Raw genomic sequence first — 24,182 nt, forward strand, 5'->3', positions numbered from 1 at the left:
TACTTGCTCTGTTTTATAAATGATGAACACAATCGTTGATCTGGTGGGACAATACTGCAATTTATTATTATTATTATTAATTATTAATTATACAAAGGGTAATATTGATTTGAACTATTGATCCCCAAAAATCTTAGTTTATTGATTGAACATGAATAAGAAAGCAGAAATTAGCTTTTGGTTTCTCATTTTCTGGACCATAGGCCCTTTACTTCATCTTTTCGTCTCTGCAGTCAAAGGTGACTGTTGTGAAATGCAATTTTCTTGAATTACGATTTAACTATTGTCATAAATGTTCCTATTGCTTCGACCTAGCCTACCGGTGTGAGAAATGTCCCTAATGCTCTTTGATTTTTTCCATAAGCTTTTCAAGTGGGGCATGAAGTTGTTAACATCAACAATTCAACCTACAAAAGATTGGTGGTTGTAGTTTTATTCAGGTGTGCAACCCAAAGTCAGTACCCTACATTTGTAAATTGCCCTTCAAACTTAAGACTTCATTACGAGTGCAGACTTTTTAATACACCAATACCTTCAGAAAGTCATGAATGATCAATGCATTGACAGGTACCATTGTGTTGTTTAGTTATTCCAACCATGCAGACAGAGACAGATTAAATGGACAAAACCTTTTGGCATGTAAAATGTTATCTAGCCACGTTATATATGATTTTCTTTTAAGAGTTGAACCTCTAACTTGTCTTTGCCTTGAATTCCCCTTCACTGAACTATACTTAACTCCACTGCATGATTCAGTGCTTTGAAAATCAGTTCAGATTGGTGCATAATACAGTGTTCTGAAAGTACATTTCTAAACAAAATGGGTTATTCGGTGGCTCATAAATTCGTTCAATTTTTCCTCTCTTATTGAATACGCGCAGAGCTCATTCAGTGTCCTTTCAATGCTCATAAAGCTTTTGGAAATTACATGATGGGAAAAGCACTTGACTTGTTCAAAATCCAACTTGTCTCCATCTGAATTGGTGCAGAAGTCAATAACCTGAAACCTGAAGCATTTCAACCCTGAAATGAGTCCAATTTCTAATACTATGAAACCAACACACAGGAGAACGAAAATTATTCAAACTCAGAATGGCTCAACTTGAAATTCGACCCTAGTCACGGATTGCCAACATACAGATTCTAATTGAAATGTAATCCACATAGACAAGAGATGAAATTGAAATTACAAACTATCAACCATACAAATATCTAAGTTAGAATCGTTTTTTAATCCTTTTCTAAGCTAATGCAAGAGAAGATGATCCAGAACAGAGGAAATATTTTAAGAATTTATTTACTTATTTTATGTTTCATGGGCTCAATTGTAATTTACCTCTATCTTTAGGATAACTATGTTATTTTTGTTTATTGAGGACTAGCATTAGAAAGTAATCTAAAAAAACCAATGTTTCTTCAATTTCCAGTGGCTTTCAGTTATGGAGATAAGAAAAATTAAGATAGAGAATTAGGATTTGACCCTCTCCCCTCCCATCTCATTCTGGCTATTTCCCCCCACTAATTCCTCTGTTTCTTCCACTTTTCCGTCTGACTTTCCTCTTTTCTCTCTCTTCATTCTCGTGGCCTATTCTATTTCTCCTATGTCCTACATCACAAGCACGTTGATCATTGGAATCATTAGATCAGTTTTCTCTCTTCTACTTTTGTAACTCCTTAGCTCTCCGCATCTCCACTTTTAAATCCTTCCTACCAAACATGTAATCTTAAAGACCAACAATGTATTATGCACAAAATGCAAGCTAGGAGTATCCTAATTCTCTACAAAATATGCTGCTTCTTCCTCGGAAAAGAAGAAGAAAAATGGTTTTATCCAAAGCACGTGTTAGAAGATTTTATTTGTAGTATGCACCCAAAAAGCATGTAGGTGTGCACATCAAATTTTAAATTCAGGGTGTATGAGTTTATATGCAGGAGACCTCATATATAATCAATATTAAATACATTTTATAACTCAAATAGAACATATATCGATTCCAACAATTGCTTAACTCAGGCAGAACACATATGTACTCCACACATTAAACAACCAACATAACCCTCACTTATTAAAGATGGTAAGACAGAGTATAACAACCAAACTCCTGCACCTACAGCATTCCAACAGCAACCACAATGACCAAAAAATAGCTGTCCATGTGCGTAATAGATTCTACGATGAGATTCATGCTATATTAAATTTTGACCATTCAACAACATCATGTACATCTTGTTTCAAGATTACAAAAGTACAAACTAGGCATTTGGAATATCAAATCTAGATTGGTAGTGCTCACATGAATCTTTACTAATTGCTTTATATGGGTAAGATTATAGTTTGCCGGTCTATATTAGAGAAATTAAACTATGATTTTGTGCAATGTACATAGCAACATGCAACATGAGATACTGTTGTGAACAAAAAGAATATATATTGTTAGAAGTATTGCAAAAAAACAGCAAGAAGACAATGGTTGATCATACCATATTACACTGCAACCATGTTGAGTTCAGCAAATGGTAAATGTCTACCACTAATTAAGCAGTTGAAGGCATCTAATGAGATTTTCCCTTAAAGGAACTCAGAGAACTTATTATAGATTCGTAGACTTCAATTCCTCTCAAGTACACAGTATCTTTCAGGAACTGCAAGACAGGAGCAAGTATGAGAAATAATGATGCTTAATAGTAAGAAATAAGATAATATGCTGGCAATTTGTCCAACCTCATTATGGTCATGCAACAAGATGGGAGTGTTTGTCATTGGAGAGAAACCAAGAGTAGGAATTCCTCTTTCTCTCATGAATCGTGCATCAGTTGTTGAAGCTAAAATTTCAGGCCTTGAAAGTTTTCCTCCAACTGCCTCAATAGCTTGCTTGAAGACAGGCCACCAGGGATTTGAATTGTTTGTCACTGTCATTAAAGGGCGGCCCATGTAATCTCTTATTGGCCCTTTCTCAATTATCTGCCAAATCAGAACATATTCAGTTTAATTAGCTTCAGAATGGTCGGCAGTGTAAACTTGAAACTTTATTAATAGCAAACAGCATCACTCATCATCTCTGTATCCATAACAGAATTTTGGGCCACCAATACATAAACTTGTGCACCTTAGCCGTCCTCCAGTTATGCCTGCTGTTCCCAATTGGAGGTAACCCCCCTAACCTAATAGGAAATGATTATTCCTCATGACAAAACAAGGACCAGCCTCCTTACTCTTGAGTGATAGTTTCATGCAGTGTAATACTAGGCTCGTCCCGCTAGACAAGGTTAAAAAATTTCAATGAAAATTGATGAAAGCAATAGCCACATGAAGGCTTAACTCTTGGCTCTTCCAGTTAGACCAGGTTAAAAATGGAAGTTTCTTAAAGAAAATAGATGCGGGGCAACATCAATTAATATGAAGAACGAAGCACACTAAAAACCACTTATCACACACTGAATTTGGTTTCCTACAAATTTTACCGATGTTTCCTATCCATTTTAAGCATCAACTAAAATGAGATGACATTATCACCAATCAAGAATATTTGACAAGAATAACAATGACAGTAGATAGAAGATCTTACTTGTTAACACTTTTATTTTGTTGGTCATTAACTCTTAGTGTTGATCTCAAAAGGTTTTACAGGTGATCTGTCAACACTCAACTAACTTTTTGCAATGAAGCCAAGGATATAACGAAGTCCCAACTAATCTGCTGATAAGCACAAGTAGAAAAAACTTCTATTGAACTGCCAATTGAACAAGCATATACTAAGGCACTGAACATTGAACAGAACAGGTCACACCATAGGATCTATCATCTCTGCAAAATGAGGGCTCTCCATATTATATATATTTAGATGTTACAGAGACAACAAAATAGTATGCTGACTTTGCATATACAACTACCGTTAAACCTGTTATTACCAGCACTCTAAAACAAGTCATTGCACATGCATATTGACTAGGTAAGCAAGCCAAAGTACAAAACATTGCAGGCTTTTAGAATCAAGAAATACGAAAGCACAATGCATCTTGAACTGACAATCAACAGTCAAAACCATTGTCAGAATAAATTTGAAAGCAAAACATAAGTCAAAATGCAACAAGAGGGTTTAATTTTGCAAGTAAGATGTAACTGATTCTTATCAGCATGATTGTCCATACTCCTGTTTCAAGACTGCAATGGTATAATTTTCACCCATCAGGAGTAAATACTGGACAAACCCTTTTTATTGCTATTTCACAATTCTCTTAGGTTTTTTCTAATTTTTTAGGAATAAAAGCTTTGCTCTGCTATAGCTAGAAAGGTGAGTACTAGCAGTGCCTATATTCATCAGAATTTCACAAAATATGTATGAAGACTAACCACTCCAGGGATGATGAATGAAAGGAAACATTTGCAGATGTATAAATGATGAACCAAGCATGGGGCAAGATATATGTTACTAGCTGAGTACAGAAATAGCATCTGAAGTAGCAGCGAAGAATATGATTGATCACATTGTATAGGTTATTTGAGTGCCAGGCTTTAACATTGCATTAATATTGTTGGATTTACATGCCAATATTAAATAAGTTAGGATTCAGTAACTCATTTCAAGTGCTGTTAACAAAGAAGAAGCCATTGTTTACAAAATCTCCGGGCATTCTAAATTACCAAAATCACAGCCTGCCTTAGAAAGTTCATCCTAACAAACAGGCCACAGATATAATGCTAGACAGACTTTCTTTAAAATGCAGGAATCATTAACAAATGGATTGATTACTCTGCATTATCTTAAAGCCTGGCTTCTATGAATTCTATTACAGTAAGTTGCCAGTTGCCATGGACAGATTTACGAGAATAACTCAGATAATCAGACTTCTTGAAAAAATATAAAACCACAATCATTCTGTATATCTCTTAATGCTCCCTTCAATTATGGAAAATTAAAACAATAGATGATCAAGTAGCAGCATAACTTCATCTGGGCATATCATGAAAGCACAATAACCACCAATTGCAAAAGAAACCATGCAGTACTTTAGAAACAAACAAATGTCAACAGATGCACATAGAATTGATTCCAATTGAAACAATCAACTATATATTTTTTTTGATAAGCTGAAACAATTAACTACTAATTGCTTAAATCAACACCATAGCTGCAAACCATCAATAAATTAATACAACCACAAATATGTACTGAAAATTACCCTTTACCTCATATGTCATATTCCTTCTGGCGGGCCCCCATTCTTCAGCAATTCTTCTCTTAATAAGATCCGGATCAACCGTAGGAGGCAACCTAAGATCAAAACCTGCCTCTGCCTCTGAAGGTTGCACATTCATCACAAATCCCTACACACAAAAAATCCCCCCATTATCAACACCATCGAAAAATCTACATTAGCATTTACTGTATCAAACACACAAATATCAGAAACTAACTCACACTTGGGGAGGGTATCCCAGCCTTCAAATAAACAGGATTAACCGAAACCACCTCAGAATTCATAGCTTCCCCAGCTTTAATAACATCAAACTGACTCTCTCTAAACTTAGTAATAACTTCCACACTCTTCATCAGATTCTCCATTGCCCCATTATCATACATCCTGGAACCATGTCCTGGAGCTCCACTAGCCTTTATTTTAAGTCCCCAAGGTGACCTATCAGCGTAAAACACTCTAAACTCGTCACCAGTCGAAGCCTGCCCTTCATCTAAAACGAACCCAACATTCAAATCTTCAAACTCCCTGGACGTAACAAATTTAGCACTCCCATCAAACCCTCCAATCTCTTCATCAGGAACATAAGAAATATGAACAGTTCGTAAAGGAATAAACCCTCTAGCCTTGAGGTTGCGTATCGCTTCTAAGTATTGCATGGCGATGCATTTGTCGTCTTGAGCACCACGCGCGTAAATTTTACCGTCAGGGGTGAGAGTGGCGGCGAAAGGAGGGTGGGACCATTTGGACGGTTCGGCTGGGACGGAGTCGAGGTGGGAGTTGAAGAGGACGGAATGAAGAGAAGGGTCGGAGGCAGGCCATGTTAGAAGGAGAACTGGTTTCGAAGGGGTCAATTCGAGGGTTTGGGATTGGAGGCCTATGGAGTTGGCTTGGGAGACCAGGAAAGAGATTGGGTCGGCGTAGTTTGGGTTGGGATGAGCTGTGTTGAATTGAAGGTAACGTCGGAAGCGAGCTATGGGAGTGTCTTCTTGGGAATGAACTGAGAAGAAGAGGAGGAAGAAAAAAATGATCGGCATGGTTGGGCAGTGAAACAGTGGCGTGACGACGAGTCAGCTTCAAGAGATGGTCAAAGGAGAGGACCAAAGACTTTGGAGTTCTGTTTGCGACTAGGGATCCGTTACCCGAACCCGTTTACAATAGTTGAATACAATTGCTGTTTCAGGATTCGAACCCAGGCAAAGCAGGAAAGCACTTAATTTCTCCACCATTCAGACAAGAAATTCCCTTTGCTATATATTGACAAAATAATGTATTTAAAATATAGTTAGTTAAATAACTAATCTAATGATATGAATAAATATAAATAAAAATTTATTAGATTATTAATTATGTTTAAATAATATAAATATCATATCATAATATTATAAAGGAATATAATTATATTTTTTTATTAATTTAATTAGTATTTAATATTATGAAATACGTAAAAAAATATTATTGTATATGTATACAAATTCAAATAATTGGATACTTATGAAAAAAATTTTAATAATTTTTTAATCTAATCGAGTTTTTAAACGGGTTAAAGTAATTACAGGGTAGTAAAAATGTAATAGGGTTAAGGTAGTTAATTATTTATAAAGTTAGGGTTCAGGCATCTCAAAATTATAAGATACCCAACCCGTTGACATCCCTACTTGCGACTAAAGAGGAAAGTTACTACTTACTAGTATTGGTGTACAACACATGCACTTCTCTTCTAACGTAAAATCTCACTTGTCATTATTGTTCCATGATTTCGGTATAAATCTTGTTTCTCAATTGCACTACTTACATACTTTTGATCTGTTGTAAGAAAATTGTCGGGAATACTTTACATTAGAGGAATAAATGTGTCGAATTAAGATTATATACTAAGAATGATTAAAGGATATATATTAAGTTTTACATATATAATAATAAAAAAATCAAAAATTAAAAATTGATTGTCGCCGACCACTTAGCTCTGTCAATAATAGTAATTGTTATAGTGAAGATTAAAAAAAGTATGAGAATCTTTAACATGAGATCTTTTAAAAAAGAATAAAGAAAATTTTGGAGGTAAGGATAATAGAAAATAAGAGAATGAAAACTATTTGATATTAATTGTAGGAATATTTTTTCTGAAACAATTATTTGTATGAAATTTAAAGAAGAACAATATCCATGATTAATTGTGATATCTTATAATAAAAATAAATTTAAAGAAAGGGGGCAAATCAAAGTGTCTGGCAAATAATTAAATTGAAGTTCATGACAATTAACAGAATAAAGGCGGTTAATTTGATATATATAGTAGATAAGAGTATTATTAATTTAGGTCTAATGAGTCTTCAACACCAAATCAAGCTAGATCTCCTGCTCCTATAGGGTTTAGTTAAAGAAAGTATATAAACATAGTCTTCCACACCTAATCTGACTGCATCTCCTATTCCTTATAGGATTTAGCTAAAAAAAAGTATACATATAGAAGTAATTAAAATCTTGTGCTGTATATTCTTTGTACGCAGCCCTTGGAAAATTATTGACAATCATGTCAAACCATATAATTCCCATGGATGCAGTGAGCAGCATATTGAGTCTCCTTCCCGTCAAGAGTCTTCTTCGTTTCAAGAGCGTGTCAAAGGAATGGTGTTCGTTCATCAACGAGCCCTATTTCATCAAACTCCATCTCTCTCAATCTATGCAAACCAACAAGTATAATCGCAACATCATATTTAAAGAAGTAGAATCCGGTAAACTCATCTCTGTTGATTTTGATTCCATCAATTTCCAAAACCTCAAAGCAATCAATCACCCATTGAAGCATCTTAGTGGATGTGGTGCTGATGATGATTATGGAGATATCCAAGTTTTTGGTTCATGCAACGGATTACTTTATTTAATCAATAGAAGGTATAGGATAATTGTGTTGTGGAACATCTCGACAAGGGATTACAAAGTCTTACCGGATGAGTCACTGAAAGTAACAAGCATACGGGGGGAGATTTGGTACTTCTATGGTTTCGGGCATGACTCGATCAATGATGATTACAAGATAGTAAGGGTTGCGCAAGAGGTTGACTCAGTAAATCATACACTTATAATTAGTGAAGTAAAAGTTTACAGTTTAAAAACAAATACATGGAGAAAGGGTGAAGAAATCCCTTATTACTTTCGTAATCGTTCAGTAACAGGTACATTTGTTTGTGGGGCTTTACACTGGCTTGCAGTTGAAGAAAGAGAATGGGAATGTCCCAGCAGCATCATTGCCTTTGATGTTGCAACTGAGAAATATCGGCAAATAGAGCTGGTCGACAACATGGAACGCAATGCATATAGCGTGGTTCCGAGGGCTTTACAAGGATGTCTTTGTACAATTACGACTTGTTTCAACAACGAAGTTAATATATGGGTGATGAAGGATTATGGGGTGAAAGAGTCCTGGACAATACTGCATAGTTTCCAAGGAAGTATATCTTCGGCGCCTCATGTATACCCTTTGAGGCCTTTGGCTTATTCAAGAACCGGTGACCGACTGCTACTACACCACGATGGTTTATCTTTTTTATGGTATGACCTAAAAGAGAATCAGTTCGAGGAGGTCGACCTTCTTCAGTTGAACAATGTTAAAACCTTCCTTGTGGAGATTTGTGTGGAAAGCCTCGTTCAACTTGGTGAATCAATTAAAGCATAAACAAAATTAAAGATTGGAGAAGAAGAAGATGGAATTTTGGTGCAAGATTTTTGTTCTTTTATCTACACTAGGATGGTACCCGTAGCTACGCTACGGAAAATATCATAGAAAATATTGATTATGTTAGAGTGGATTTCAATTTGCTACCTTTAAAAGTGTTTGTAGAGAAAGTAATATTGTATTAGTCAACTGCATGAATGTCCGGTTTTTACTGATAGATGAAAAAATAAACTGATATTAATTGAAAATAATTATTTGTTCTGTTTCAATTACCGAAAATTTGCACCTACATATATGATTATAAAACAGTAAAATATTAAGAAATGAGAGAGTATATAACATATACTATTGACAGATTAAGATAAACAGTTATACAATATAAAGGAACCGAATAATATAAAGATCTTATCAATATAAAATAGTTACTAATTTTTAGTATTATATATCTTTTATATATAAATTGAATAGCTAAAGGTTATCAAATTCAATTGATTTATTTATTCAATGATGACTGTGTGCCATGTATATTGAGAAATGAGTAGGCTTTTTTGATTTTTTTTATTTTGTTCAACGAATTGGATGGATGTTTATTAGAATTTAAACATTCATGTACAAAAGATGTGTCTATATACTATAGATTCAAATTGATGCAGAATAAGAGAATATAGATAAAAAATAATATTAAATTACAATTGATAAATATTAAATGAATCTATCTTATAAACATTAAAAGTTAGAAATTATTGTCTTCAAATATTTTTTACTAAAATAAATAAAAGTAAAAAGGAAAAAAAACCCTTCAAATGTAAAAAACAATGTAGTTTTTACGTAAGATGTAAAAAAAATTAATTTAATTAAGAATGACAGATGTCAATCAATTGACCCAATCAATTATCCTACTTTTATCTAATGAATTGGATGGATATTTATTGAAATTTAAACATTTATGTATAAAAGATATATTTATATACTATTGATTCAAGTTCATGTAGAATAAGAGAATATAGATAAAAAATAATATTAAATTATAATTAATAAATATTAAATGAATCTATATTCTAAGCATTAAAAGTTAGAAATTATTATTTGCAAGTATTTTTTATTAAAATAAAAAAAAATCCTTCAAATGTCAAAAACAACTTATTTTTGACATAAAATGTAAAAAAAATTAATTCAATAGAAAACGAAAGGTCAAAAAAATAAAAAAGTGTTCTAATTGAATGACACTTATCATTCAATCGAAAACTCAATTGAAAAAAATTGAAATATCCTACTTTTATATATATTATTATATAAATAAAAGTAAAAAAACAAAAAAAAACCCTTCAAATGATAAAAACAACTTATTTTTGACATAAGATGTAAAAAAAATTAATTCAATAGAAAACGAATGGTTAAAAAAATAAAAAAGAGTTCTAATTGAATAACACTTGTTATTCAATTGAAGACTCAATTGAAAAAAATTGAAACATCTTACTTTTATATATATTATAGATGTTATCGTAGGTATTTGGCAATGTAACGATGAAAGATTTTGGTAATAAAACTTTATTTTAATGGTAAGAAGAAGTTTTTAAAAATTTTTAATTCAAGTTCAAGTTCTACCCCCAGTGATATTCATCTAATTTTATATTGATTTGTTAATTTATTTAATTTGTTGGTTAATTTATTTTTTTAATAAAAAATTATGTCATATTATTGGATTATATTATACTCTATAAGAGAATAACATAAATGAAAGAATTTTATAAGAGATTAAATAACTGAAAAATAAAATAAATAACTGAGAAAATAAGTTTAAATATAATCCATGCAAATAATAACCATGTATTGTTGGAACTAATTGCTAATCAATCTTCGTTTAACTTTTTTTCCGCTAATAAAAAGAATATAAGAAGAACATCTTTTTTTCATTTAAATGTTAATTTACGACTTTTCAAAAAAAAATTACTAATTTATGGTTTTATAGTAAACTTACATATGTTAAATACAGTCAAACTCTTAAAACTTATGTGATATGCCTTCCAAAGTATTTCCAAAGAGTCAACATTATGATTGTTTTGGTTTTAGTGATTCTTAAAATTGAAATTACTAAGAATGTAATTACTAGAAAGATGATTGTCAGAAAAATAACATTACAAGGTTTGATATATATAAATATATATTTATTAAAATTTTAGAAAAATTATAATATTTGGTTTGAAAACACTTTAAACGGAAATATAATATTAATTTTATAAAATTATCCTTATATTTGAAGGCAAACGAAAATATTGTATTTAAAATACACATTATCTTTCATAAGAATTTAATATCAATCAAATTTAGTTAAAAAAAAAAGGAATATCAGTCAAAATTGTACACCTCTTTATAGTAACATATTTTGTTTGAGACTCTAAGATGAAAACTTCCAAATTAGAGCCACACATTCATATTATTCTTAATTTTACATTAGTTAAACAAATTAACAAACTTGTTGTCCAATATTCAAAATACAAATTTGTAATATTACTTCCATCAAATGGCATCCTATAGTTACTCATTTCTTGACCATAATAATAAACTCTAACTTAAGTCACAAAAAATAAAATAAAATTTATTAAAATTGAATTCCCCTTATTTAAACTTTTATTATTAATTACTAATTCTGAGCAATTATGATGCATCAAGATTAAATTTCTAAATTTAATAAAAAAGAAAAAAAAAGGAGGATTAGTGATTAAGAAATAAGACAAGCAGCGCGTGGGCGGGGACTTCGATATTGCACTTCCATCCCTACTAGGATTCCTCGGCTCGAACATGATTGGACGATCACTCGATCTCTTGCGTCAAAGCAACGACCTTTCCCTCCACCCAGGCACCAAAACTCCACTCCCAGCTCACGGCGCGTGGTCTCCACTGTTTGACGACTAGCCATCAAACCCAACAACCATATGACTAATAAAGTAAAAAGGTAATAACCCAGAGAAAAGAAAGAAAGAGAAGAGAGACGAACGGGAAGGAACGATAACCAAAGCCAAAGGCATGTTTTTCGGTGGTCGTGCGGTGTCGTTGTTGCCAATAATCTTGGTACTATGTTTAACGAGTAACAGTAATATTTTGCCAGTTGTGGAAGCTATATGGTTAACGATTCCAAGTTCAGGAACCAAGTGTGTTTCGGAGGAGATCCAAAGCAACGTTGTCGTTTTAGCAGACTACAACGTCATCGATGAAAACAACCCTGATCACGTCCCCACCGTCTCTGCCCGGGTATCTCTTTTCTTTTCCCTTTTTTTTGATCATTTTTATTACTAACTACTAAAATCTCCATCTGGGTTCATCAGGGTTTTTCTTTTTTTTTCCTTCTCAAATTTTTTTGTCTGTTTATTTGGTTTAAATGGTTATTTTGTTGGGATGTGAGCTTTTGATGGTTTTAATGTTCAATTCTGCTTATCTATCTGCGTGAGATATTTATTATTGAAGGTTCTGTGAAGTTTGCATGACAGTGATTAAGTTGCTTTGTTCTGTTTGTTTTAGCTTTGGAGAAAATATTGGTTCTGCTCTTTTTTTTTTAATATTCAGCTTTTCTTCTATAGGTATTTATGACTTGGTCTATCATGAATTTGATTCTGCCACTGTTGTCTAGAATCTAGATTACATCGTTTGGTAAGTGTCAAGGGTGTCTAGAACTTGTATCTTACTCCAGGGCAAGCCATAGCCAAGAGAAAATCATGATCTCCCTTTTTCCTATGAATGGGAGATTTTTTGGCCAAGTAAGAATAGGAATCTGCTCTCTGATACTCAAGGACGGTTTAAAGTATTTTTGTAAATATGGTTGAAATCAAAGAAATGATGACAAAATAAGTTTGGCAGTTAGAATTTGTCTAAGAGGCATTGTAGTGGTGGAGAAGTCCTGTATGAAATGAGATAATGGAGTAGTTGAAATGAGAGAATGGAGTAGTTGAGCTGCTTATTGTTCAGTCAAAGCCGGTTTATGGCAGCTCAAGTATTTGGGAGGCTCGAGGAATGTGGACCTTTCTTGGATTGTGAGATATTACACTTTTAAAGTTCATTACCACCTCTCTTTCTCCCCTCACCCCTTTCGATTTCCTATAGTTTCTTAATATGCAGGAGAAATTTAACCTTCATTATTTTTTGGGGCCTTTACAGCCTTCTGTGGAAAAATCTTGTGGGGCAAAGGACAATTTTTTTGTTTGGTAAAGTTATAGGCTTATAGGAATGGAAAAAATAAAATACAATTGATTGGTATAACATCGAGGTTTCTGTTGCATTTGATACTTCTTTGTGTTACTGAACTACTTTCTTGTTTGAAAATAGTCCCTCTTTTTCTTGAAAATAGTTGTCTTAAGTAGTGTAGTTGTTTGATAAGTCTGCTTGACAGTTAATTATCTGACCCTAGTATATAATAGCTTCATATTTGCTAGTCTACCTTTACTTTTGAGAAGCCAAATCTCAAGTTTAATACTAGTGTGATAAAATCAGAAGAGTGCTAGATGTTTGGTCTGGCTCTGTTTGAAGTTGTTAGAATTCAATATGTGAAAAGAATGGATGGCAAAGGATGAAAGGAATGACCAAACCTGGAGAGCATTCCTCAACTGGGTAGGGGAAAGAATGAAGGTGCCCTTATCTGGTATTTCGTATTAGCTGTGTTTTTGAAATAAGGATGTGGAAGAACATCTATAGCAATAGAGAGTAGACTTTGTTCCTGGGCCAAAGAAGCCTTGGATTACATAGGTAGAGAAACATGAAATGGCTCTTCTAGTAAACCTTTTTCTCAATGGTTTTGGGAAAAATAAGAAGACGATTATCCTTGTGCCTTGCCTTGAGATCACTGATTTTATATGTTCGGCATTTGTTACGAAAAGTCACTCCATCTGTCAATAGTTTGAACAAATTTTGTTCTTTCAACTATAAAGATGATGCATGTATAGATATATGTAATTTAGACTCAGCTTACAGTCTTATATCTCATCCTTTAGGTAACATCTCCTTTTGGAAACAATCTTCACCACAATGAAAATGCAACTCATGGTCAGTTTGCGTTTACAACTAGTGAGGCAGGCAACTATCTGGCTTGTTTCTGGAAGGATGGCAGTCATCAACAAGATGCTGAACTAACTCTGGGCCTTGACTGGAAAATTGGAATTGCTGCCAAGGATTGGGAATCAGTTGCAAAGAAAGAGAAGATAGAGGTAATATCCTTGATGCACCCTCTCTTCTGAAGTTCCGATTGAGACTTGGTTTCTATACCCATATGCATTATTATTTTGCTTTTTATAGGGTGTTGAACTTGTCCTAAGCAGACTGCAAGGAGCAGTGGAAGCCATCCATGGTAACCTAATCTATCTCAAGGACAGGTACTCTTCTCTTCTTACGTTGATATTGGACAGAGGTTTTCCACCTTGAAATTCTTGGGTTTTGATGTCCATATCCTTGAATTCTTCTTATCTTTCAGTTCTCATCCTTAATATTCTTGAACTTGCTGCTTTTATTGGAAGAAGATTAAAAATAAAATGTAAAAGGAAGCAGGATATTGGTTTACCACCAGAACAACTAACACAGTAGTACAATTTGACTAAAGATCTGGAAGTGTGCAATGATGAGAGTAAAGAAATCATTTTGGCTGCAGTGCTAGAAGCAAAAAACAAGTAGAGGTGTTTTTTGACTTGGCTGCTAAGATGATTCATTTGGGAAAAATAAATGAGGTGTTTGTTTCCCTTGAACTTTGTTCTTGCTTACTCTTATGCAGGGTCCTAAGTCGCATATTTTTTCAAAAGAGCTCTTTGAGAATGTGTTTTGACTTTCGATTATATTCTGTGGAGGGGAATTTTATGATACTCTTTAAAATACATGATTCAAAAATGTGGTTTGGTTGTTACTTGAACTTATAATAACATTTGTCTTTATTTCCTGGATATCTACAGAGAAGCAGAGATGAGGGAAGTCAGTGAAAGAACAAATGCAAGAGTGGCATGGTTCAGTATCATGTCTCTTGGTGTCTGCATCGTGGTTTCAATTGTCCAGCTATGGTACTTGAAGCGCTATTTTCTAAAGAAGAAGCTCATCTAGATTCTAAAACTTAAATACACTACATCCTTGTCAAAGTCTGAAGAACAGAACCAAAAAAAAAAAAAAAAAGATAGATTACACTTCATTCTTGTTGTTGTACCATAGAGGGCTTCTTTCATTTCCTTCTGATTTGAGTGTGAAGATGGTGGTGGTGTGGAGGAATATCTCCATAGATGGACAAATTTTGAATGCAATAGTGAGAGAGAAAAAAAAGGAAAATGTCATGATTGTGGGGAAGCTGGGAGCATGACCCTGCATCCATGTTTAAAGCAATGATTGCCATCATTGCTGTAGCTCCAGCTCTATTTCGGATACAGATTTATAGACTAATGCAAACTCTTGTTGAATGCCTCCTCTGAGATCTTCTTTGTACCTGGAAAATGGAAACAAAAACTAGTCATAAAAAGCACAAACTCATTCCAACCATGATAATTATGTTTCATCCATCCCTTTATACATCAACCCGATTCAGTTGAGTAAAATTTAAGCAAATATATAGATTTTAAAAATATTTTTCATAATAATAATTTAAAACATAATGAAGATATAAAATGACATCAATCATATAAATAATAGACCAACAAACAATGGTTTGCTTTATTTATGATGTTTTCCATGTTCTATCCTCAAATCTCAACAGTCAAAATTTTAAGCTTTATTGAAACATAATTCACTTGATTTTAGTCATACGAAAAAGCTATATCTATAATATATATAAAAGTAGGGTGTTTCAATTTCTTTTAATTTTTTTTAATTGAATCTTTAATTGAATGACAAGTGTCCTTCAATTATAATTTTATTTTTATTTTTTTGACCTTTCGTTTTCTATTAAATTAATTTTTTTTACACCTTATGCTAAAAATAAGTTGTTTTTGACATTTGAAAGGGTTTTTTTTACTTTTATTTATTTTAAATAAAAAATACTTAAAAATAATAATTTATAACTTTTAATACTTAGAAGATAAATTCATTTAATATTTATCAATTAAAATTTAATATTATTTTTCATCTATATTCTCTTATTCTGCATGAACTTGAATCTATAGTATTTAGACATCTATTTTATACATGAATGATTAAATTTCAATAAATAGTCATCCAATGCATTAAACAAAATAAAAAAATAAAAAAATCCNTTTTAATGATTAGAAGATAGATTCATTTAATATTTATCAATTACAATTTAATATTATTTTTCATCTATATTCTCTTATTCTGCATCAACTTGAATTTATAGTATGTAGACATCTTTTTTGTACATGAATGTTTAAATTCTAATAAATATTCATCCAATTCATTAAACAAAATAAAAAAATAAAAAAGGTCTACTCATTTCTCAATATACATGGTACACAATTATCATTGAATAAATAAATCAATTGAATTTGATAACTTTTAGTCATTCATTTTATATATAAAAAACATATAATATTAACAATTACTAACTATTTTATATTGATAGGATCTTTACATTATACTGTTGCCTTATATTCTGTAACTGTTTATTTTAATCTATTAATAGTATAGGTTATATACTTTCTCATTTCTTAATAGTTTATTTTACATTTAATAATCTTTGATAGGATTATCATTTTTTTTTATAAATTCTGTTTTAAATAGGATAACTAATTAAATCAATTGGTTGTCATTCTCAATTGAATTAATTTTTTTTTACACCTTATGTCAAAGTTGCGTTGTTTTTTTACATTTGAAGGGTTTTTTTTATTTTTATTTATTTTAGTAAAAAATACTTGAAAATAATAATTGTTAATTTTTAATATTTAGAACATAAATTCATTTAATATTTATCAATTACAATTTAATATTATTTTTTGTTTATATCATCTTATTCTACATGAACCTGAATTCATAGTATTTAGATATCTATTTTATACATAAATGTTTAAATTTCAATAAATATTCATTCAATTCATTAAATAAAATAAAAAAAGTCAAGAAGGTTTATTCATTTCTTAATATACATAGCACATAGTCATAATTGAACAAATAAATTAATTAAATTTGATAATTTTTAGCTATTCATTTTATATATAAAAGATATATTATTATAAATTAGTAACAATTTTATATTGATAGAATCTTTATATTATATGGTTGTCTTATATTGTACAACTGTTTATTTTAATTTGTTAATAGTACATGTTATATACTCTCTCATTTCTTAATATTCTACTGTTTTATAATCATATATGTAGATGCAAGTTTTCGATAATTGAAATCAGAGCAAATAATTATTTTCAATTAATATCAGTTTATTTTTTTCTCTATCAATAAAAATCGGACATTCATGCAGTTGACTAATACAATATTACTTTCTCTACAAACTCTTTTAAATGTACGAAATTGAAATCAATTCTAACATAATCAATGTTTTTTGTTATCTTTTTTATAGCATAACTACGGGCACCATCTTAGTTTAAATTTTAAGCATAATACTTAAAAAAATTTTTGAATTATTTAAATTTTTTTTATTCTTTTGTTTGGTTAATTAAATTTATATATATTTATTATGAGTTAAATGAATTTTCATAATTAATAATTAATTAATTCTTAATCTTATTAATTCAAATGTGATTATTATTTTATGTTATATGATACTGATGTGATATGAATAATGATATATTATATGATTTTTTTTAATGAGGTGATGTGATATATTTACCTTTTATATAAAAATTATCAAATATAAAAATGATAAATTAGTTATAAAAATTTATTTAATAATTAATTATAAAAATTTATTTAATTTCGTCAAGACACAATAACTCTTTTAAAAATTATACTTTAAAAAGAAGAGATAAGAAAATTTGAAAGATATAAGACCTTTGGGCCCAAAAGCAAAAACAAAAACTATAAAATACTGGTGACTGACTGCCTGACTGACTCGTGAGCTTTGGCAAAATGCTATCCAAAGGAGTGGGAACAATGGCAACAACGGCAACTATGGCGGCAAGATCTTTATCCATAGCTCACAATCCCAGGCATAAACTCAAATGGGTTTTCACTCCTTTGTCATTTTGTTCCTCAGCAACCGGAGCAAGAAAGCTGGTTCTCTACTCAAAGCCTGGTTGCTGTTTGTGCGATGGCCTCAAAGAAAAACTCCAGGCCGCCTTTTCAATTTCCGGCCCAGACTCGCTCCACGACGTCACTTTACAGGTAATTCCCCACTTCACACTCTCAACCTATGCTACTGTAAAGATTGAAACTTCAAAAATTTTGTTTGTTGGGTATTTTTTTGGTAGGTGAGGGATATTACCAGCAATCCTGAATGGGAGGAGGCATACCAGTATGAGGTACCTGTTTTAGCCAAAGTACTCTCTGATGGCACCGAGGTTAGCTTTTTTTCTATTTGCTTTTTTCTTGGTTTTGTCAGTTTTTGCGGTTTTTAAAGCTAATATTAGTGCCTGGAAACTTGTATTATTGATAGTGTTAGTCTTAGATAAAGAATTCAACATGGATTGTTTCACTCCAGAACATTGCAAAGTTAACTTTTTTGTCATGAATTGTGTTAAAGCAAGCTGACTTGGGATAGGGGTCACTGAAGTCTAAAGGTGAAGAAAGAAAATATTGGGATTAGAGACATGGTGAACTTATGAGTACTTGGAGAAGCAAGCTACTGTGACAATAGGAAGATGCAGTCTTGGTCTCTTTTTAAAAAGGTTGTTTAAACAACTGGGGAATACTTTATGAGTGATGCCTTAGTGGAAGCTAGATGCATATCCCAACAATAGTTGATTTCGAAGTTACTCCATTCTAAGCATAGGTTCCTAAAAGGAAATGCATTATTAGAGTTCTGATTTAATGTGGACTGCATCACTAGTCTAGTTGAGGAAGCTTTGCATCAATGAATGTTGTGGAGAAGGCTGTCAAATCTTTAACCAATAGAAACACAAGTTTTTTAAATTTTATTCTCGTCTTTCCTTCTTGGTGGAGGACTTTTCCCAGTATTATTGTTTTCATGGTAGCTTGATATTGTTTTTGAACTTGCAATAGCATTTTAACTCTGTAGTGGGTGATTTTGCTGTTCAGAAATGTGCTCTTCAGTTGCATTAATATGGCGGAGTAGTCATTATGTTCCATTCTTTATAATTGTGCTACAAAGTCATAGATTTTTTATTTTAGGAGTAGCAGCTTAATTGACAATTTTCCACATTTTACATGAGATTTAAATGCATGGTACACTTAAGATCTATGCTGGGGAATCTGGGTACTTAAGATCTATGCTGGGGAATTTGCTACCCACAATGGTACTAACTACTAAGATATAGATAGGTTTTTGTATAATAAGCTATTTCACTTTGTGAATAATAAACATTTCGGGTAATAAAAGAATATGCTAATTCTGTATTTTTAGACATGTAATATTGTTAAACTTAATGCATTATTAATTGTAGGACTTCACCATTATCTTAGCACCACAAAGTTTCATTAAGTGTAACGACCCAAGTCCAAGTCCAACCACTGGCCCAGTAGCTTTTTGGGCCTAAACCATGTGGCCCTCAAAAACTTAGGCTCAAGTTGCTAATAGTGATGGACTTGGATTTTTATATAGGTCTTAACAATCACATTCATATCTGATGTGGGATGTGGAGTATCTTATTAAGTCATACATGATGTACTAGAGAGAATCCCCTCTGTTGGTAGGAATTCCTATTGAACAACTTTTGTTGCACCACAAGAATTACAAGGTTCTAAAACTGTTACACGAGTTGTCTATATGTCATCATGAATGTGGATTCAACAGCTAACTCTTCTTGCAGTTGATAATTAGCCAATCAAGCCTGATGAGGCAATTGTGTGTAAAAATAACTCGCTCACAAAGTTTCTCATTCTTGCTTGGGCATCTCCTTGCAACACTGGCTCAAGTCTTCATTGACCTATACACCATCACAATTTAAGGTAGATTCAGGTAAAAGCAGCCAAAGGAAATATTTTAGCATCGCTAGTAGTTAGTAGAATCCTTTATTATCACAACGTCACCATAATCATGCATAAAACTCTGCTCTAACCATATTTGTCTATGTCTGTGTATATTTATTAAGGTTATCCTTTATTACATGAAAATGAAGTGGTTGGAGCTGAATATACGTGGGCCTTCTTGGCTACCTTTCTGGCTTAGTTTCCTATCACGGTTTGTGTTGTAACATATCACTCCAGAGAAACCTTTAGCAAAGGAGGTCATCTCATCTTGTGGCTGCCGTTAACTTAATAAAAGTTTGATGTCTCTTATTCTGAAACCTTTTCCCTAGCTGCAACTTGTGAAACTGTCAAGCAAAAATTTACAAAAGAAAATATTAGTGCAACTGGCTAAAGCAACATTATAAAGATTGATTCTCTTGAAATGGGTTATTCTTTAGAGCCCTCCATTACCTAAATTCAGCTACAAGGCTTAGTTTCTTCAAGAGATGTCTTTTAATATAGCATGCATCTAGAATCTACTTCCTTGTGAGTGATTACATGTTTAAATTAAAAGTTGGTAGCTTAATCAAATGATTCTTTCTTATGATCTTGATTATGTTCAACATTACTGAAATCTTTTTGAGAAGCTTGCTGTTGATTATACAATAGAAAGAAGTTGTAAGTGTCTATACATGAAATGGATTTTTAACATAAAAAGGTGTATATGGTAGAATCATAACCATTGAAGAAGGCCCTAATTAATTTGCATATCTTTACCACTTAAACTATGGAAACAGTGAAAGAGGATATGTATTTTATATCCAGAAGGGCTATAATTGGATATATTTACGGAATTTCTTGATTGGATAACCTTCAAAATTTTGATCATAGCAATAATAATACGTAAACCATAGAACATAAATTGTTATGCAGCTATGATTGTCTATTTGTGCATTTTATTTGGATATATCGTCTGTATGGAATTAGCCAGAAATATTTGTGTCTCAATTTTTATTGTATTAAAGCACTTTTGTGCTGTCCCAGTAGCAGTATATAAGTATAATGAAATAAAGTTAAAGGGATGAAAGATATATTTAGATAACTATCTACACAATTATCTCAAATACAATCTTTTTCTTTTCTTACATGGTTCAGTCATTTGCTATATATTCCAGCAAATAAAGTTAGGTCAGTTATTGAACCTAATTGGAGTACAGTTGCTAAATTGATTATTGGGTATGAGTTTGGTGGCAAAGGTAGAACTTATTTAGACTATGATTGAGTGATATTGCTTCTTTGGGCCAAACCAAGGTATTTGTTATTTTCTGTGAAATGGATTTTATTCTATGATTGAGTGATATTTTTTCGTGGATCACATAGTTTAAGCTCTCAAAATATTGTGCTTTGGGCTTTTCTGTTAGATATTAGTAAAAGGCCTAGTAGAGTTTGGAATTTTCTGTTGAGCCATGTCATTTCAAGGTAAGCAGATCATTTATGAACAAAGGATGAGCGCCAATTGGGCTAGTTCAGTAAGTGGAATGTATCAGTTGTCCATTCTCAGGTTGGCATTAAAGGTTAAAAGGAGCAATCACTTGTTCTTCAAACATTGTTTTTAAGAGGTGATATTGTGTAATTGTTAGGTTCGGGTCTGTAGGACAAGTAAATAAGGTTTAGGCAGACTTACTTTTATTCATCTTTGGTAGAAAGATTTAGAGTAACCCCTATCATTAGTACAAAGAGTTTACATGAAACATACTATTATAACTTGAGTATTTTCTTAAAAATCTATTTTATTTCAAAAACTTGCAAAGAACTTCTCCGTGGTCTTACATTTCATCTTTGAAGTCAATTCCTATTTTTTAACATATTTAGGACCTTAGCCTTATCTATCTGGGATTTTCTTTTAGGATTTCTTTTTTTTTTTGGTTGCATGTTTGGAGGAATATATAAAGGCTTACTCCTCGGAGCACACTAGCTGGTAATCCCCAAATACTGTCTTAGAATTATTTTAAGTAACATGATTTCTACATTCTTCACAGGTAAAATACTTAATCAGATGGTATTAAAATAGACTGTCTGGGTAATCCAGCCAGGGAATTTTTATTATTAATGTAGAATTTGGATGAGGTTGTCAATATTGATAAATTTCAAACACGTTTTGTTCTTTCCCTCTTCTATTTGGTCGATTTCTTCCACTACTACTGTTTTCATGGTGAGCAAGACCCCTGGTTTGCATTTTGGTGTTTTTTTCCCCCAAATCTAATCTATATAAATTTAATATAATGGTGGAATAACTCCCTTTCATACATGAATGGTATTCAAAGATGCAGATTCCCTATTGCATTAACAAAGCATCCCAGCTTTCAATCATGTTCATCCTGTGCACACACGTGTGGTACAGATTCATAGAGATGCAGATTCCCTTTTGCATCACAACATTTTAATACTTATTGTCTTTTTCATCAGATATCCTACCCTTTTCATGAATGTAGTTCAGTCAAAAGCTTCTGATTATGTTGTTGCCTTTGAGTAGCTAGCGGAATCTTGTTGACCATCAAATCATAATGCTACCTTTTTTTAAAAAAATTAATTAGGATGTAAATGTAGTGGCCGATAACGCCAGAAGTGTCTTGAGGCTCTTTTTAAACCAAGGTTTTAAATATTAGTATAACATATTAAGAAGATATCTTTTTTGACAAAATTAGGTTATAATAAGGATATTTAAACTTGATCATCTTTCTCTTCCCATGGAGCTACGTTTGCACTGGTCTTTACAAATTTGGGAGTCAAATGTGCATTTTATATGGATCAGTGCTTAAGAAGACATCTCACACAAATGTCAACCTGTCTTTCAGGAAATACTGCCTAGATTATCTCCTCGACTTGGGGTGGAGCTTGTCCAAAAGAAGATAGCAGCTGCTTTTAGACAGTAAGAGGTCTCTGTGTAATTTTTTGTTATATGATGGCTATTGAAGCATATGTACAACTATGAAGGAAAATGATTTTGATATATATCATGTCATTTTACTAAGTTTGACTAGGTCCAGCAAAAATCTAGCAGTCATCTCTGTGATTTGCTCTGATAAACAAATAGCCCTTTCCATTTCCTTTATATTATTAATTCCATGCAACAAAAGCAGACCACTTTAGGGTCTGGAAAAAGATAAAAGTGGAAAATTGCATCAATCATGGTTCTTTATTGTCATATTCATATCATTTTTGCAACTTTTGACTAGTCTATTGTTTTAAAGGATCCAAGCAATCCGTGTACTTGGACTGTTTTGGTTGCTATTAAACTCCTGCCTTTCTATGGTGCGGGATCAAGTTTGTCCTCATTTCATCTTTTTCATATGTGGATGTTAACAATATCTTGGTCTAGTGGGTACCGGTAGGGGCATTTCAATGCACCAAAAAGGAAAAGAAAATGATAAAGATGGCACAAGAGATGAAGACTTCAAGCCACCTGCAGCTGTCGCTGGTGATTGAAGAGGATTGCTACCATCGATATATGACTTTAATGTAAAATGGTATAGCACTGATTGGTTGATTTGTGTTCTTTTCCTTATCTTATGCCTTTATTTCGTTTTTTCATGTGCTAGAAGAAAGTAAATAACAAGGAATCGAATACTACTTCAAAGTTGGTTACCATTGTTGCAAGTGACTGGATCGACAACCTACCTGACTGACTCCAATGCCCCACTATGCATCTTTTGCATCAGTGGGAACTTCCATTTTGAGAGAGGTTCTATTCTTTACAGCAATACCGTGTCCTTTTAACAAGATTCTATGAAACTTGACCTTATGTTTGATTGGGGCATAGAGCATTTTCACAGGTGGTGTAATGTTCAATAAACTGGAGGGTCAAGATAAGTAGATTGTCTCGATTCTTGACCCGCCATCTTGAATGATAAGTAACTACCAGTCGAGAGTTGATCATCTTTGCAAAGTTGAATGATCTTCATCCTCCCATTCTCATCATATCTGGCAACGGAATATGATCGACTGTCAGGTTCAGTAACATGTCGTGCACGCATCCCTTTGGTATTTTCTCTCCCATTACCAAAGGGAAAAGCAGCTCATTCTTTTTAACAGTCACCCACGATCTCTCACTTCAATCATTCTAAAGAAACCAATATAACATCATCCCTCACAAATAAAAGTTTTTCCACTTTGGATTGCCTTGTGCTTTCTACCAACAGGACAGAAGTCTTCTCTGCTTTATCAGTGTCTATATTCTCTAAGTAATTCCGCAAGCCCTGGGTCACCCAATCCCACCATAATGTTTTATTAACTACTAAATTGTGCTTTAAGTATAAAAATT

At 32.5% G+C, this 24,182-nt stretch overlaps 4 protein-coding genes across 4 annotated transcripts; 3 read left to right on the forward strand and 1 right to left on the reverse strand.

Annotated features, from left to right (window-relative positions):
- Nucleotides 730-6,298, reverse strand: LOC18592308 (aminoacylase-1). Its single transcript, XM_007018953.2, has 5 exons — nucleotides 5,421-6,298; nucleotides 5,189-5,326; nucleotides 2,723-2,962; nucleotides 2,482-2,643; nucleotides 730-1,007 (listed from the first exon to the last, which is right to left on the reverse strand). Exons 1-4 carry the CDS (start codon nucleotides 6,231-6,233, stop codon nucleotides 2,554-2,556), a joined length of 1,281 nt encoding a protein of 426 aa, XP_007019015.2. The 5' UTR covers nucleotides 6,234-6,298; the 3' UTR covers nucleotides 730-1,007; nucleotides 2,482-2,553.
- LOC18592309 (F-box protein CPR30) lies at nucleotides 7,751-8,872 on the forward strand. The gene has a single exon (XM_018125487.1). The coding sequence runs from the start codon at nucleotides 7,751-7,753 to the stop codon at nucleotides 8,870-8,872; it is 1,122 nt and encodes a 373-aa protein (XP_017980976.1).
- Nucleotides 11,797-15,292, forward strand: LOC18592311 (transmembrane emp24 domain-containing protein p24delta5). The gene is made up of 4 exons (XM_007018957.2): nucleotides 11,797-12,121; nucleotides 13,852-14,064; nucleotides 14,153-14,229; nucleotides 14,797-15,292. Exons 1-4 carry the CDS (start codon nucleotides 11,897-11,899, stop codon nucleotides 14,939-14,941), a joined length of 660 nt encoding a protein of 219 aa, XP_007019019.2. The 5' UTR covers nucleotides 11,797-11,896; the 3' UTR covers nucleotides 14,942-15,292.
- Nucleotides 17,794-23,066, forward strand: LOC18592312. Its single transcript, XM_018125343.1, has 3 exons — nucleotides 17,794-18,118; nucleotides 18,205-18,294; nucleotides 22,717-23,066. The coding sequence occupies exons 1-3, from the start codon at nucleotides 17,864-17,866 to the stop codon at nucleotides 22,792-22,794; spliced, it is 423 nt and encodes a 140-aa protein (XP_017980832.1). The 5' UTR covers nucleotides 17,794-17,863; the 3' UTR covers nucleotides 22,795-23,066.

This window comes from Theobroma cacao, chromosome 8 (assembly GCF_000208745.1).
Source record: "Theobroma cacao cultivar B97-61/B2 chromosome 8, Criollo_cocoa_genome_V2, whole genome shotgun sequence".
Lineage (NCBI taxonomy): Eukaryota > Viridiplantae > Streptophyta > Magnoliopsida > Malvales > Malvaceae > Theobroma > Theobroma cacao.

Bases quoted from the DNA above. Each gene is read 5' to 3' on its own strand.
- LOC18592308 (XM_007018953.2), bottom strand. From the start codon at position 6,233: ATGCCGATCATTTTTTTCTTCCTCCTCTTCTTCTCAGTTCATTCCCAA. The intron at 2,963-5,188 runs GTAAAGGGTAAT...CTGATTTGGCAG, and splicing joins GAAGGAATATGACATATGAG to ATAATTGAGAAAGGGCCAAT. The intron at 2,644-2,722 runs GTTGGACAAATT...CCTGTCTTGCAG, and splicing joins TGTTGCATGACCATAATGAG to TTCCTGAAAGATACTGTGTA.
- LOC18592309 (XM_018125487.1), top strand. From the start codon at position 7,751: ATGGATGCAGTGAGCAGCATATTGAGTCTCCTTCCCGTCAAGAGTCTT.
- LOC18592311 (XM_007018957.2), top strand. From the start codon at position 11,897: ATGTTTTTCGGTGGTCGTGCGGTGTCGTTGTTGCCAATAATCTTGGTA. The intron at 14,065-14,152 runs GTAATATCCTTG...TGCTTTTTATAG, and splicing joins CAAAGAAAGAGAAGATAGAG to GGTGTTGAACTTGTCCTAAG. The intron at 14,230-14,796 runs GTACTCTTCTCT...GGATATCTACAG, and splicing joins CTAATCTATCTCAAGGACAG to AGAAGCAGAGATGAGGGAAG.
- LOC18592312 (XM_018125343.1), top strand. From the start codon at position 17,864: ATGCTATCCAAAGGAGTGGGAACAATGGCAACAACGGCAACTATGGCG. The intron at 18,119-18,204 runs GTAATTCCCCAC...TTTTTTTGGTAG, and splicing joins TCCACGACGTCACTTTACAG to GTGAGGGATATTACCAGCAA. The intron at 18,295-22,716 runs GTTAGCTTTTTT...CCTGTCTTTCAG, and splicing joins TACTCTCTGATGGCACCGAG to GAAATACTGCCTAGATTATC.